The following is a 17,152-nucleotide window of genomic DNA, read 5'->3' as shown; positions in this document are numbered from 1 at the left end:
TTAAGCTTAATGCAGATGCTGCTTGGAGATTGATTGGGAGGCAAGGTGTTTGTGGTGTGAATGTGCATGGCTCAGAAGGCATGGTGTGAGTTGGTTGTGCTAGTCTTATGGCTCATGCCTTTATCCTATTTCTATAAAGGTTAATATAATTGTCGAGGCACTTCTTTTACTAGAAATCACGACTTTCGTCAATTTATTATTGAGAGTAATAGTTATACTCTTATTTCTAAATTTAATATCTAATCTTTGGATTTAACTTTGTATGACAATCTTTGAGGTTGTCGATGGCCATTGTGTTGATTTTAATTTTGTTTATTTTCATTGCATTCCCAATCTTCAGACCAATCGATAGAATTATTTATAAGTTCGTCGTGCATTAATCTCTAGATGAAATTTGTTCTCTTGATTTTGGTTTCAACTATCCAAATGCCATTCAACAATTGATATTAGATAACACTATTGTAGTTTAAGTTATGAGCTTTTTCTTAAGAAAAATTCACATCCCAAAAGCCGACTTCATCATACATAGAATTTTATTTATTTTAATTAAATAAATAATTTGTTGTTATATCTATTTTCCTAAAAAAATTCATATTTATAAAAAAAACCATACTTTTACTCCACCAAATAAATCATAAACAAATACTAAAAATGTAATCGGGACTGCCAAAAACATTAAAAAAAATTATAAATAAAAATGCATAAATATTATTAAAATCATTGTGTTCCATGATCCATAGAATGCCACACCAAATCACCCAAAAAAATAAATATTTAAAAAATTCAAATGAGGCCGTCAACTTTTAGCCTTACCGTCGTTAACCCAGCCGCAACGCCGTTAACAAAACCAGTCTATATTAGTATATAAAAAGAATTAAAAACGCGAAAAAAAGTATATGAAGGGAGAAAAGAGCAAGCGAGAGGTTTTCATTTTACTACGAACACAAAAAAACCTCGTAATTAGCTCAAATTGATTCGAATTAAAAGACTCGGTTGCTGCATTGTCACACGATTATTGAAATCGTTGGTTCAAATCTTTCATTTCGCTGAAAATTCCAGATTGAAGTAGTTTTAGTTCAGATCAAAGCAGGTACGTAGTTCATTTTTGTTTTTGTTTTTGTTTTTTGCTGCTATTGTTTGAATTAGTTAGCTAAATTTTATGTATAATTGAATTTCATTTTAGCTTTTTTAGTTGAGTTTTTTTTGTTCTTAATTTGTGAAATTTTTGTGGTGGTATTCGGTCAGTTAAACGAGTGGAGAAGATCTCTCGGAGCAGTATTTTGTCAAATTTTCTCGAGGAAAATTTCTGGAATCTGAAGTCGATTGTTTGAAAAGCTTTCGGAATTTGAATGCTATGTTAATGTGGCTCCGATCTCAGCTGTAGGCCTGAAATTTTCCCGTCGGAAATCACTTTCTCGAAGTGTAGTGGATCTGATAAAGCAATACGGATTGAAGAATTTTCCCTTTTTCGTTTTCCTCCTTCAAATTCTACAGCTCAAGCACTTCAAAAATTCATTGAATTGCTGTATACTTTTGAATTTCGCTATATTTTCTAATCCAAAGTTTCACAGTCAAAAGAAAACAAAAAAACACTGAAGTCATAGATGGAGCTTCCTCAATCCTGGCCACTGGGAGCAGAAGGTAATTTACTTTACTACGCCGTTTATATATATGATTTACTTTCACTTTACGAGATATAAAATTCAAAAGAAATTTATTAAAAACAAGTGTGAATTAAATACTTTGATTAATAATTGTGAAAATAATAGATTTGGTTTTGAAGAACAGGAAGGAAACCGACGCATGATTTTCTGTCACTATACAGTCATTCAAGCGTCCTACAAGATCCAAGGCCACCTGCTCAAGGTGATTCTCTTGTTCTTACTTTCAAGATCCCAAGAAAAATAATAGTTAAATAGTGTCCTCTCTCAACTTTTTTTTTTCTTTTCAATTCTTCCCTAATTTTCATTTATATTAATATTAATATTATTTTTATTTTAAAGTAATTAAAAAATAGACATCAAAATAAAATGAAAATTATTTTAGCCATAGACAGTATAATATTTAGATTTTATAATTAATATTAATAATATAAAAAATATATTTTAGAAATATTAACTAAAAAAGAATATAAGATAATTTGATTGCTTTCTTAATTTTTTTTGTTCAGGATTTATTTCTTAATCAATGAAAAAAAAAGGTTACCGTTAATAAAAGAACTAGTTCAATATTATAAAACCTCTTTCGCTTTACAGTTTGTTTTTATGTTATTATTAGAGTGTTTCCGCCATCTTTAGAGTTTTATTACGGATCTGGATGTGGAGTGGCGTGACAGCCTTTTTTCGCGAACGAATGGGCCAATTGATAGTTTATTTTTGACCCATAAATTAAATTAAATATTTGGTAACTGTTCCTATGTTATATATGATTTCGGTTTTTTATTCTTTATCATTATATTTTATATCAATTTGATTCTATGTTATAGTAGTTGGAATATGTATTTTTATAGTTATAATAGTAGGGTAAATTTAGAGTTTTTTTAAACTCAAATTGAATTATGAAAAAAGTCAAAAGATATTTTCATTATGTATTACATTATTTTTCAGGGTAAAAATATTAATATTAATATTAATTTTAAACAATTTTTTATATAGTAATTTTTGTATTTTTGGAGCTAAAGTACTTACCCTTAAATTCATTGGCTGTATTATGCTAGTGAAAATACTTTATTTGTATTATAATAGTCGTAACACTTTAAAAATTATAATATTCATGCACCTAAATTTTTTAAAAATTAATACTTTAATAATTTGATTATTCATTTTAGCAATAAAATTATACTAGTTATGCAGGTGAAATTTCGAAAATATTTGATATATTTATAGATATTAATTAAAACAATATTTTTACTATATGAAGTATAACGTTTAATTTATTAAAATATAAATACTATAAAACATTATGCAATATACATAATAGTATAGACTTTGAATTGTGTTTCCTTATCCTAAATTTGCTTGCTTTGGTTTCTAAATGAGCAGATGGGTATCGTAAAACTCATGACTTCCTACAACTGGAAGCGTTAGGGAAGGCAATTGCCAAGGAAGAAACAACAGCTGAGGAAGCAATGGCTGAAAAGCCACTGCCACCACCACCGCCGGCACCGCCACCTCGTTCTGCGGAACATGTTCTTCCGGGTGGAATTGGAACTTACAGTATAAGCCATATTTCCAGTAGAGCAGAGGGAGCATTATTCACCGTAGCTCGAAGGAGTATTAGTGAGAGGAATGATGAAACCTCAACTGCAATTCTTATACTGGAAGTGGTTTCACTTTGTGGGAAGAATCTGCAGCAAAGAAGGGAAAGACAGGGAAGGAGAATACCGGCGAAACACCGGCGAAACACCGGCTGTGAGAGGTAACAATTTTCTTACGGTATTGCAACACTTAATAGTTCATTTACCGTTGATGACTATCAATCGAGTCTGAAATCAATCGTGAATTTATTAAGAAAACTCTTTTATACAGAATAATAAATATTATTTTGGGTGTATTTTTATTTTTTAATATAAAATTATATATATATGATGAGTAAAAGTAATGTCACTATAATAAAAATTAAATTGTATTTTATATTATTTACTTATAAAATGAGTAAATTAATTCCTACACGTTAGACCAAAGATTAAATTAAGTTTCTTTGTAAAAAAAATTATATTTGTACTGTTAAAAACTAGTGTGATTAAGAAAATAATCAAACAATGACAAATAGTGTGCCATATGTACATCATGTTTATGTACATAATCAATTTTTAATAGTAAAAATAAATAAAATTTTTAATAGAATGATTAGTTTATTCTTTGATTTAACATACAAATACAAATTTATCTTTTTTCAAGTGGAAAAGATAAAATACAATCCATTTCTTCATACAAAAAATTTTATGATTTTTTTTATTATATATAATGATATTTGAAGTTAAAATATCATAATTTTTAATTATTAATTTTACTATTTTGGGCTTATATCAAAATTTTAAATACATTTATTACATAATTTTTACCATAGATATACTCTAATCTAAGAAGTAGTAATGGACATACTCGTTATGTTAGAGTTGCTTTTGATCGTAATAGCATTTATCGCAAAGAAATGCCCGATAAATGCGATGTGGTTGAATTAATCCTTTCTGCATGCGATATGGCTAACATGCGCTTGCATTACAGTTTTTGGACTTTAGGTTAGGTAATGACCTTACGCTTGTAGTAATCATAAAGGCGGCTAAGTTTAAGTCGTACTTCAGTCATTCGAAAAAGTTGTTTATTAATTAGTTTTCTTTGTTTTAAAAAAACCATAATAATAGTTAATATTTGCAAAAAAGAACTTAAATTATAAGTTAACATTGAGGTTTGAACTTTAGTAATCAAGACAGCCATGAAGGTTTTATCCGGCCCTGCCCATTCGGCATAAAAGCCGTTGTGTTCGGTCAACTGAATGTAATTTTGGCGGCTACTTTTGACAGAAGCAGCGGGGAAGGAGAGGCAATGGGCCACATCATCGTTGGAGAGACCATCGCAATCATCATCAACAAACAACCACCGCAACAGTTTCAGCTCTCTCTCTTCATCTCGGTTAGTCAGTTTCCATTTCGTTTATTTTATTACTCTTATTTCTAGGTTAAAAATTAAGAGTATATTTGTGATCTCATCAACAGGCCATCATCAAAGCAGAAAAGCTTCATGGAAATGATGAAATCTGCTCAATATAATGATTTTGAAGAAGATGAAGATTTCATTCTCAAGAAAGAGAGTTCTACTACTACCCGTAGTAAAGGTATAATCTTTCTTTTTGGATTACACTACTACATATGTTGTATCTATGTATCCCATCATTATTTCTTTTTTGGAAGCATTTTTGAATATTATGTCCGAATAACATTGTGCTGCATATTATTGTAAATATATACTGACCTTAAATAAAAGTGTTCTTGGTTTTGTAAAGGGTATTAGGAATCGGGGCAGTAATAAATTTTGATGGTTTTACGAGAGTTATTGTAAAATTTCGATGGCCTTATTATTGTTGTTGATTCTTTTTGCAGGAGAATTGAGAGTAAAAGTGGATGGAAAGAGTGCGGCCAATCAGAAGGCTAACACCTCAAGATCAAAACATTCTGCCACTGAGCAGCGGCGGCGGAGTAAAATTAATGACAGGCAAGTATAAATAACTATAACCTTTTTTTTTCAATCAGCAAATAAAATATAATCAAGTAAAAGCTACAATAAGACGTCCATACAGCAACTGAAGTGCACATAAGGAATAACACGGTAAACACCAGTGCACATCGGGGAAAAAACATAGTGAAACAGATACACGCCAACACAGCCAAATGTGCACGTAGAACAATATATCAGACACAACTGCACATCAGTGAACATCAGAACTATAACCTGCTTCACATTTAATATTCTTGAAATACTTTGACAACCATGTTTGAATCATGATTGGATGGAAGTATAGACATATTTATGAGCATCATAAATACTAAATCGTCATTGGATACTAAAATCCAGCAATTCTTTTGCAGATTTCAAAGGTTAAGAGGTATCATTCCTAATAGTGATCAAAAGAGAGATAAGGCCTCGTTCTTGTTAGAGGTACCTAAATTTCTTATAATAGTTATGATTTATTCTTTTCCCATCTACAAAATTTTCAAAGCTTTTAACAAATAGTGTGTTCAATCTACTCACAGGTTATCGAGTACATTCAGTTTTTACAAGAAAAAGTACACAAACATGAGAGAGCATATCAAGGATGGAATCATGAACCATCAAAATTGATGCCATGGGTAAATTTTGATACTTAACTCTATTAATTAAGAATTGCTCTCAATGACTGACCATCGACCTAATCTGAAACAGAGAAACAACGAAACACCCGCAGAAAATCATGCCGATCAATCTCGAGCTATAAATAGCATGTCGACTCCTTCTGCCTTGGTTTTTTCCGTCGCCCCAAACATTCCTGGTACTGCAATGAACCCTGTAGACTCTGATATGAGCACAGCTACTACGTTGAGACCAGTAGATCTTGGTCCTGCAATGATGAATAAGACAGTGCCCTTTGCGGTGTCACCACAGCCAAACTCCATTACCTCTGCCCAGAGTACACCCTTGTTGCCATCTGATGCAGAAACCAATGGTGCTCTTCCTATTAAAAAGCTGAAAGAACAAGAGTTGACAGTTGAAGGTGGAACAATTAGCATCTCAAGTGTATATTCCCAAGGGTAAGCTTTTACTTATTTTTTATTTGATGAATGATCTAATAATTCTTTTTAAATGTTTTGTTCTGCATGTTTTTGGTTTTCAACTTCTATAGGTACAATTGAGGAGTTAGATTACATTTCGTCCTTTTATTCAAAAAAACAAGTAAATTAGTTTTTATACATCAGATCAAAAAGTTACCTGGTCTTTTGATTTAATGCATTATGCCACGTGTACTTCATTTTAACGCACAAAAATCAGTTTTTAATAGTAGAAACGAATAAATGTAATCTGACTACTGATACAAAAGTAGCCATTGTACTTTTACCCTGCTGCTTTTCATATTCAAGTGAAATGACCATATTTATCACCTATTCATATCAAGCTATTTCTCCCTGATTTTTACTCACCATTTCTTGATCTTTCCTTTTGTGAATGAGGGGTTAACCTATGTTATTTGGATCTTAATGTGAGTCGCCGACATGGGTAAATTTAATAATTGATCATGATGTTCGACAGCTTGCTGAATACACTAACGCAAGCACTGCAGGCATCTGGAGTGGACTTGTCACATGCTAGCCTCTCGGTGCAAATTGAGCTTGGGAAGCAATCTAGTATTGGTTATACTGCTCCAACTTCCACACTTAAAGGTTGTTTTCATTGCCTTTGCCGTCTTTTTCCTCTTATGTTATCCGGTCTCACGTGTTGGATATGGGTACGAATATGACATAAATATACTTCATTCTTGTTTAATTTTTTCATATATTTGACAAATCATACTTTTAAGATATGTGTTTGAAGCAAAAATCGTACACATAATCAACTTAGTTTATATAGAGAGAGAAAAGTACACACTCTAACTTTCATCTTTGTATGATGAAAAAGTTCGGATTAATAGAGCTTTCGCTTTTCATACTGCATTTTGTCCTCTTTACTAAAAGATAAGAAATTAATCTTTGTATCTTAGATTAAAGAGTAAATTGGTCTTTTTGTTAAAAAAACTTATCCATTTCTATTGTAAAAAACTTGCCCATGTATATTAGCATGAGGTACATGTGACACCTCATCCATCACTTTTTGATTATTCTATTAGCTATGTTAGTTTTTTTACAGTAGAATTGGATGGAATTTTTAATATAAAGAACCAATTTGCTCATTTGATCTATTGCACAATGACTGATATGTTTATTTTTTTGAGTAGAGGGGGCAAAATGCAATCTAACAACCAATACAATGGTCTCTATGGTATTTTTATCTATTTAATTTTAATATTTTAATAGTAACCAATGAAACTTTGGAAAACAAAGGTTTTGGATATTTAAGTTCGAGTTCATGTAAAGATTTTATTAGAATTCTTTTTTGTTATTATCTGGTTTTTTTTTTTCATACTTGAAACTAATTTAATTTTATATTGTAGTTACTTTGTATTAATATTATATTTGTGAATATACTCTATTTGTAATAGTAAAAAAAAAGCCCGAAGAAATTTAACCTAAATCTTCACTATTTTACTCTGCTCCAGGGCAAGGAGATTCCATCCACAATTCAAGGGGCGACACATTTAAGCGTTGGATTTGTTGATGATTCTGATCGACCTATAAAGAAACTTAAGACCTGAAGAAAAATTAAGGTATAACTTACACATTTTAACAATATTATTTTTCATTTTATTAATTAATTATTTTTTTGGAGTAGTCTGCCTTTGTTAACTTTAGATTTAGATGTTGAAATAAATATGTTGAATACAAATATACATTCTATATGAACAGATAAAAGATCATACACTTGTGTCTAAAACAACAGATTATGTATTGTTTAGCAGCAAAATTTTCAATATCACAGATTTCACCATTATTTCTGATCATGCTGTACATCAAATAGTTATCATATCTTATATCTTGTATTATAACTATTTCTGATCATGCTGTACATCAAATAATTATCATTGAAAACAAACTATTTAAGTGAATCCTTGTTTGCTAACTGAACTGGCAGAAACAAAATTAGTTTATTAATGAATATGTAAAATGCCTTTCAATATAAATATATACTAATCATTGTAATTATAATCCATATTAAAAATGTGTTTTTTTCTTTACAAAAAATAAAAGATAATCAAAATTCCATAATCATATAATTTAACAACTTCATGAAAAAGTTGAAATTGTTTTTTCAATCTAATTTGGTCACACATTTCACCACTACGTGAAATTGATTCATTGATCTAAATTGCCAATCTACTATCTTTGTACTACATATATTGTTTACTTTTTCAATTATTTGAAATTGAGTTATTTTAAGTTAGAAATATTTTTTAATTTAATTTAAAAAAATTATTTATACCCAACTCAATTTAAAAACCATTACTTAGGTCTACAAAATTATGTTTAAATTTATACATACAGAACTTAATTAATCACGATGTTCTATAAATTTACATTCATTTCATTTTATTATTTTCACAATCAAAATAATAAAAATATTAAATTGATTTAAAATTTTACAAGAATAATTAGTTTAATTAGTTTAATAAAATTAAAATTTGAGAAAGCCTTGTTATCCAATGATATGGGACAGAATGCTGCTTTACAACAATGGTCCACCTTTTAATTTACTGTTTTGACAACTGTTTTTGGTTGTTACCTTATAGTACAAGGCTTGTACCCATCTTTTGTCTCTATTTGAGTTAGATTACGTTTCATCTTTTTATTCAAAAAATAAGTAAATTAGTTTTTATACGTCAGATTAAAGAGTTATCTGGTCCATTGATTTAATGCATTATGTCACGTGTACTTCATTTTGACGTACAAGAACCCGTTTTTAATAGAAGAAGCGAATGAAAATTTTAATAAAAAAATAGTTTGCCCTTTGATCTAATGTATAAAGACTAATTTGTCTAATTTTGAGAGAATGGATCAAAATGTAATCTGACCATTGATACAAAAGTAGCTGTAACACCCCTTGCCCGAGACCATTGCCGGAGTCGAGCATGAGGCATTACCTAACTTAACTTGCTGATTCAGAGCATAAAAATTTGCTTTTAAAATTAATTCACTCACGTTCATTCAATATGTCCCTAAAAAGGAATCTCAAGACCCCAAATTATGCAATAGAATTGGTTAGGGTCCAAACCGGGAACATTAATAATTTTCTAAATACTAAAACAAATCAAAACAATTCATTTCACTATTCACAATAAATCTGTCCACCTGCGCAACAATCACTAATTTAATTGTAAATCAAGTTAAAAAACTCGAAATTTAGATCCGTAAATTTTTCCTAAAACTACACTCATGTATATTATTACCATAAAATTTTCAGAATTTTTGGTTAAGTCAATTAGTACAGTTTATTCTTTAAATTCTTCCCTGTTTCACTATTCGACAGCTCTGACCCCTCTTCACTAAAAATTAATTATCTCAATGTAAAGAATTTGGATAACATTATCATTTGTTTCTATTGAAAATATACTCACTAAGGAATCTAAAAATATAAATTATAACTCCCAATTATTTTTGTACAATTTTTAATGATTTTCAAAAGTCAGAACAGGGGATTTCAAAAGCTATTCTGATTCTGTCTCACTAAAATTCAAATATCTAAAAATATACAACTCTTTTGCTTACTCTATTTATTTCATGTGAAAATAGACTCATTCAACTTTAATTCTTTGTCTTATTCACTCTCTAATTCAATTTCCACCATTTTTGGTGATTTTTAAAAATCATGTCAATGCTGCTGTCCAAAAATGTTCCATTGCAAATTTTTACTCTTTTATAATTTCTTTGTATTAACTATCATTTAAGCATACACAACACCAAATCACGTTCTTATATAACCAATTCAATAGTTAATCATTATAAAAAATTTACTTGCTACTCCTTAGCCATACCATAAGAATACACACAAAACGACCAAGTCCCAATACATGCCATATAAATCAAAAAGTTGTTTAACAAAATCTACCGGAGTAAATCTGGATAGTGTGATCGTTGATGTAGATCCGATCCTCCGAACATATATATATCAATCTACAAGAAACAATAAACACACACAAGTAAGCTTACAGAAAGCTTAGTAAGTTCATAGGCTCATAATAAAATCTTACCAAAATTTCATTAACAATATTAATAAACAAATAAAAATTCAACATTTCCTGCCAACCACAATCTCAAACAATGAATTTATTCAATTGAGCTCAATATCAAATGTCAACTTATATTCCAACATTTAGCTTCAATTGCATTTTTAAATACTTGTCCAAAATAAGGATCGTCTTACGGATTTGAGTACATCGTTTGCTCGATGCCACGATTTGCTTGAATATTTTACAATGCTATAACTCAGTATAGTTTCCTTCACTGAAATATCATACCTACTTTTCATAACTCAATATGGTTTTCTTTACCGAAACACCATACCTACTTTTCACAACTCAGTATGGTTTTCTTCACTGAAACGCCATACCTATTTTTCACAACTCAATATGGTTTTCTTCAATGAGACACCATACCTACTTTTCACGATTTGCCATGGATTCACCATGGACTTATTCGCCAATTCATCGTTGATTACCGAACGTATGTACTCAATCTTGCGTATCCCTTAATTTGAACTAACAATCTCATTTTTTTTCTCATTTTTACCATATTCATAATCCAACAACAATATACGAATTGATAAAATATATCATTCCCACATTAACAATTAATCATAAAAATTCAGCCGTATGAACTTACCTGGGCCAATTTGTAGGAGTTGTAAAAGTTCAGAAACTAGTTTGATGCTTTCTCTTTTCCGCGTTTTTCTTCAGATTCCCGATCTATAATATAAATTTTTCCATTCATTAGCATCTAATTCAATCCTAACTCATTTCACAATTTATGGCCTTCAATTTTTGAAATTACACTTTTACCCTAAAAATTTATAATTTTTACAAATTAGACCCTACTTAATTAACACTTTAATTGAACAAATTTTTCCTCAAATAACACTTTATCTAATCATTTTAGACTACTATAAAGCCTTTTATATTCAGAATTTCAGTACAAAACCCCAATTCCTAACTTTTCACAATTAGGTCCTAAAAATCATTTTATGCTAAAATCACTTAATAAAATCATAATATAATGAAATTAAAACTTAATATATATATTAATTCATCATAAAATTCCAGAAATTATTCATAGCAACTTACAAAATCACCCATGGAATCAAAAACTAATTAATTCAATAGTTGGACCTAGTTGTAAAAGTCAGAAAACATAAAAATTTCAAAGAAAAAGAAAGAATTGAACTCACATGGTATAAAAATATGAAAAAACAGCTTGTTTCAGACATCCTATGGTGTAAATCTCAAGATTTTTCACTTTTATATTTGTTTTATATATATAATTTGTAAAATTTCTAATTTTGCCCTTGTTTCTCCTTACTTTCTTGCTGATTTTTCTTGCGCAAACCGTCCAGCCCATATATCTTAGGCCTAATTTTCTTTTAAATCCCTCCTTATTAGTCACTTAAGCTATTTAATCACAATTTAACAAATTTTGCACTATTTTTAATTAATTGACTATCCAAACGTTAAAGTTGTAACACCCCCTACCCGTTTCCGTCGCCGAAATAGGATACGAGGCATTACCAGATTTTACTAAATTTTTTTTAATTTTTTTATATAACCCCTTTATAAATATCAAATCTTCCCTGCAAATTTTAAACCGAGACTAATTCAACATAACCAATTCATTTCAATATATTTTCAAGATAGATTTATAATATTCATAAGATAATCTCATCACATACCAAAGCCAAAGTTTGTTAGCCATACCAATGGCTAACCATACATTCATTTCATATTAACATCTACTTTACTAGCTTATACATGCCATTTATTTCCAAAAATAAAGTTTCTTTATGTACCGAGATCTTGAGGTTGATAGTGTGATGCGTTTCCGACCAAATCTGACCTCTGAGCTCTTAACACTAAAAATAGGAAAAAAAAAGGAACAGGGTAAGCACTTTGTGCTTAGTAAGCTCATGTAACAAGAATTATACTTACCTAATATTTTCAATACAATGCAATAAACATTCATACATCCATTCAATACATTATTCCCCTATCATGCACAAACTTAACATTCAAATTAGTCCAATAATTTCCATGTATCAATAATTTATACCACGATTGATGAGCTCATCAATTCCATGATTTCCATTCCCTTGTTATTTTCCATATTTATCCCGTTGAACTACTTGGAATTTCGATGGATTTTCAGAGGTACACTTTAGTGTACAAATCCGGGTCCGTCAATTCATATTCATGTGCGCACATTTCCATTTCAGAGAGCACACTCCCGCGAACCTCATCCTTACAGCGGGATTACCAGTCCAGGCTAAATCCCCTGTAATATAAACTCATAGAGTATTATCGGGATTACCAGTCCAAGCTAAATCCCCTGCAATGACAATTACTCTAATGAGCTTGGATCTGAATTACCAGTCCAGGCTAAATTCAGACCCTAATTCGGATTACCCGTCCGGGCTAAATCCATTTTTCACATATTCTTCGGGAGGGCTATATCAGGATAGGATCACCCGTCCGGGCTAGATCCTTTTTACCGTCAATTCCTTTTCAGAGATCCATCGAATGTTCCTTTCATTCAACCGGGATTTCTCCCATTTTTATCAAATATATCAATGTTTCATCAATTTTCATACAATTAACATCCAAATCATTTTCACATCAATAACAAACATTTCAAGCATTTAAGAATATAATTCAAGTTACACGAACTTACCTCGACATTTGTTCGTAACCAAAAATCTACTAATCCCAAACTTTTTCTTTTCCTCGATCTTGCTTTGTATTTGAACTTTCCGGATCTAAATAAATAAATTTAATCATTAATCTAATACTTTTCATGCTCATATGTAACATTCTCTATAATTCCATTATTATTTATAGTGCATTCAAAGCTGTCTCGCTGAGTCGTAGTCGATAAATTATTTATATCTTGAGCTACGGAACTCCAAATTAAGATCCGTTAATTTTCCCTGAAACTAGACTCACATGTCTTCTTATCACAAAAATTTCAGAATTTTTGGTTTAGCCAACAAGTACAGTTTATTCTTTAAAGTTTCCCCTATTTCAGTGTTTGACAGTTCCGACCCCTCTTCACTAAAAATTAATTATCTCATTGTACAGAATTCGGATGATGTTTCCATTTGTTTCTTCTGAAAATTGACTCATTAAGGATTCTAACCATATAAATTATAACTCATAATCATTTTTTTATAATTTTTAATGATTTTCCAAAGTCAGAACAGGGGAACCCGAATTCATTCTGACATTGTCTCACAAAATCTATTATATCTCGTGATTTACAATTCTATTGATTAAACCGTTTCTTCTATGAGAAACTAGACTCAATAAGCTTTAATTTAATATTTTTTTCATTCTCTAATTTGATTCCTACAACGTTTGGTGAATTTTCAAAGTTAACCTACTACTGCTGTCCAAATCTGTTTTAGTGCATACTGTTAATTACCATTTTTCCCTTAAGCTTTCAATAAATAATAATTTCATCCCTGCTCAATTAACCTCTCAATTGAGCTGATTTTTCTCAATTAACACTTTATCCCATCACTTTAGACTACTTTATAACCTCTGTAAATCAGAATTTTAACACTAGACTTTGATTCCAAACTTTTTCTCAATTAGGTCCTACAAAACAAATTTCTATTGAAATTACCTAATAAAATCATCTCATAAATAATTTAAAGCTTCAATTTCATGCTATTTCATCATAAACTTCTAGCACAAAATCATAACAACTTTCAACTTCATCCATAAAATCAAAAACTAATGAATTTAGTAATAGGACCTAGTTGTAAAAGTCTTAAAAACACAAAAATTACAAGAAAAAGGCAAGAATTAACTCACTTTGTGCAAAAATTATGGAAAACCAGCTAGAAGAAACCCTTAGGACGTTTTTGGCTGATGGGAATGCAGAAAACTAAAGAGAATTCTGGATATTCCCAATTTAGTCCTATTTTTATGTTATTAAATTTTGTTATTTTCCCATTTTACCCTTATTTCATTAATTCTCCTGATTTTTCTCAGCATTGCGAGACGAAAGGTCCAGCCCCGTGACAAGTGGTACCAGAGCTAGAGTTCGAACCAAGAAGTATCCGAGCTGTTGGTTCGAAGGCACCGTTGGGATGTCAAGAGAAGAGTCTGAACAAAGGTGGGCGAGGAAGTCTTTGAGGGAGATGTTGTCGGCTGTTGAGGAACGCGTGGGGAAACTTGAGGAGTCCATGGAGGACGCCAAAGAGTCGAGCAATGCGCTTGGGGAAAGCATTGATGACTTGAGGGAGCAGTCAAGGGACTTTGTTACCGAGTGTCTCACCTTCCACAGGGATAGTGTGCAAGAGTTGCTAGATTCCCAAAGGAAGAAGCTGACGGAGAGGAACAATGCTCTCGAAGCCATGATGATGGCTTTAAAGGAGGAAACAATAGCCACGACGAGGGCTTTGAGCACAAGGATAGAGGAGCTCGAGGGAGAGTTAGCCTTGTGTCAAGCAGCCGTGGGGAAAGGAGTGTCGAGTGCAGCACTCAGTAGCGAGTGTGTCCCGGAACCGAAAGAGTTTGTGGGGACAAGGTCTGCATGTGAGGTGGACAATTTCTTGTGGAGGATGGAACACTACTTCCGTGCCAAAGGAATCGTGGATGATGCGGTTAAGGTAAATACTGCTTCAATGTTTCTTACTAACAGTGCGCTTTTATGGTGGCGACGTAGGACCACAGATAAAAGGCAAGGTGAGATTGGGACGTGGCAGGAGTTCCAATGCGAATTGAAGGGACAGTTTTACCCAGAGTTTGCCGAGGAAGAAGCTCGGGCAAAGTTGCAAGGAATAACGCAATGGGGCACAGTGGGGGAGTATGTTCGTGAGTTCAAGGAACTCATACTCCAAGTTGCAAATGTGACCGATGAAGAAGCATTGCTTGCTTTTCAAAAGGGATTGAAGCCGTGGGTCAGACAAGAGGTGGAACAAAGAGGTGTCCAAAACTTGTCGGAAGCCATGACGGTAGTTGAATCCATAGTGAAGCTTGGTCAAGGGAACGACAAGCTTGGGTCTTCCAAGTCCGATGGAAGGGGCGTATGTGAAATGGATCACAAGGAAGATAGTGTGGATGGCAATGGCAGCCCAAAATATCTCCTTTTGGGATTATTTGTAATTTATGCCCCTCCTTATTTAACAATTGAGTTATTTAATCCTTCTAGTAACTTTTACTCCTTTTTCAATTTAGTCCTTTTCACTTAATTGACTACCCAAACATTAAAATTTTCTAACGAAATTTTAATACCATATTACTAACATTTCATAAATATTTATAAATATTTATAAAAATATTTTTGACTCGGTTTTACGAGATTGAGGTCTCGATACTTTTTTTACCCAATTTCTTCACTAATTTCTTTTTTTAACTAATCACTAAATCGGTAAAATTTTTCTATCGATATTTTCATACTATTTTCCTATCATACCAATATTCATGCAAAAATATTAAAATAATTTCTCTTTAAATTGGATTTGTGGTTACGAAACCACTATTCCGATAATCTTGAATTTGGGCCATTACAAAAGTTTTCTAACGAAGCTTTTATACTAACTCAATGACACTCCATAAATATTTATAAAAATATTCATGGCTCGGCTTATGAACTCAAGGTCTCGATACCTCGTTTTAGACCCAATTTACCTATTAAATTCTTTTCAAATCACAAAATTCACTAATTCAAAAATTCTTCTAAATTCACACTTGACCCATAATTATTAATTTATTAAATTTTAAGATTCACTGGTCGGATTTAGTGGTCTCGAATCACTGTTTCCGACACCACTGGAAATTAGGTTGTTACAGTAGCTATTGTACTTTTACCCTGCTTCTTTTCATATTCAAGTGACCATATTTATCACCTATTCATATCAAGCTATTTCTTCCTTATTTTTACTCACCATTTCTTGATCTTTCCTTTTGTGAATGAGGGGTTAACCTATGTTATTTGGATCTTATAATCCATATTAAAAATGTTTTTTTTTTCTTTAAAAAAAGGATAAACTACAAAAAGAGTCACTTTTGTTTGCCTCAAATTACATTTTAGTCACTTATATTTGAAATGTTATGTTTTAGTCACTTACGTTATCATTTTGTTACGAAGTAGTCACTCTGCCATTAAACTCCACTACTTCCCTAACAACAATCCTATGTGGCAGTCCAAATGGGTTATAAATGCCAACTTGGATGTCCAACTAGGATGAAAATAGTTTTTTAGTCAAAATGGAAAAGAAAACTAAAAAAAAGAGAGGCGAACAGTTTTCTTTTCCATTCCAAGGTGTAATTAATTTAAAATTTTTAATTAATTAAATTTATTTAATTAAAAACCTATTCTCGTCCCAGTTGATCATCCAAGTTAGCATTTAAAACCTATTTAGATTGCGACGTAGGATTGCTATTAGAGAGGTAATGGAGCTTAACGGCGGAGTGACAACTTCGTAACAAAATGATAACGTAAATGACTAAAACATAACATTTCAAACATAAGTGACTAAAATGTAATCTGAGACAAACAAAAGTGACTATTTTTATAGTTTGCCCTTAAAAAAATAAAAGATAATCGAAATTCTATAGTCATATAATTTGACAACTTGATGAAAAACGTGAAATTGATTCATTGATCTAAATTGTCAATCTACTATCTTTGTACTTTTCCAATTATTTGAAATTGAGCTATTATAAGTTAGAAGTATTTTTTTAATTGAATCCCCAAAAAAAATATTTATACCCAACTCAATTTAAAAAAACCATTACTTAGGTCTACAAAATTATGTTT

General features: G+C 31.2%; 1 protein-coding gene and 1 pseudogene across 1 annotated transcript; both read left to right on the top strand.

Moving 5' to 3' along the window:
* The first annotated feature begins 882 nt into the window (after positions 1–882).
* Positions 883–8,121, top strand: LOC121221068 (transcription factor BIM1-like; annotated as a pseudogene).
* Positions 7,786–15,581, top strand: LOC121221067 (uncharacterized). The gene is made up of 2 exons (XM_041101484.1): positions 7,786–7,890; positions 14,380–15,581. Exon 2 carries the CDS (start codon positions 14,478–14,480, stop codon positions 15,579–15,581), a length of 1,104 nt encoding a protein of 367 aa, XP_040957418.1. The 5' UTR covers positions 7,786–7,890; positions 14,380–14,477.
* Positions 15,582–17,152: the final 1,571 nt, after the last annotated feature.

This window comes from Gossypium hirsutum, chromosome D09, assembly GCF_007990345.1.
Source record: "Gossypium hirsutum isolate 1008001.06 chromosome D09, Gossypium_hirsutum_v2.1, whole genome shotgun sequence".
NCBI classification, from domain to species: Eukaryota; Viridiplantae; Streptophyta; class Magnoliopsida; order Malvales; family Malvaceae; genus Gossypium; species Gossypium hirsutum.
This window is presented reverse-complemented; position numbering and strand designations above follow the sequence as displayed.

Bases quoted from the DNA above. Each gene is read 5' to 3' on its own strand.
- LOC121221067 (XM_041101484.1), top strand. From the start codon at position 14,478: ATGTCAAGAGAAGAGTCTGAACAAAGGTGGGCGAGGAAGTCTTTGAGG.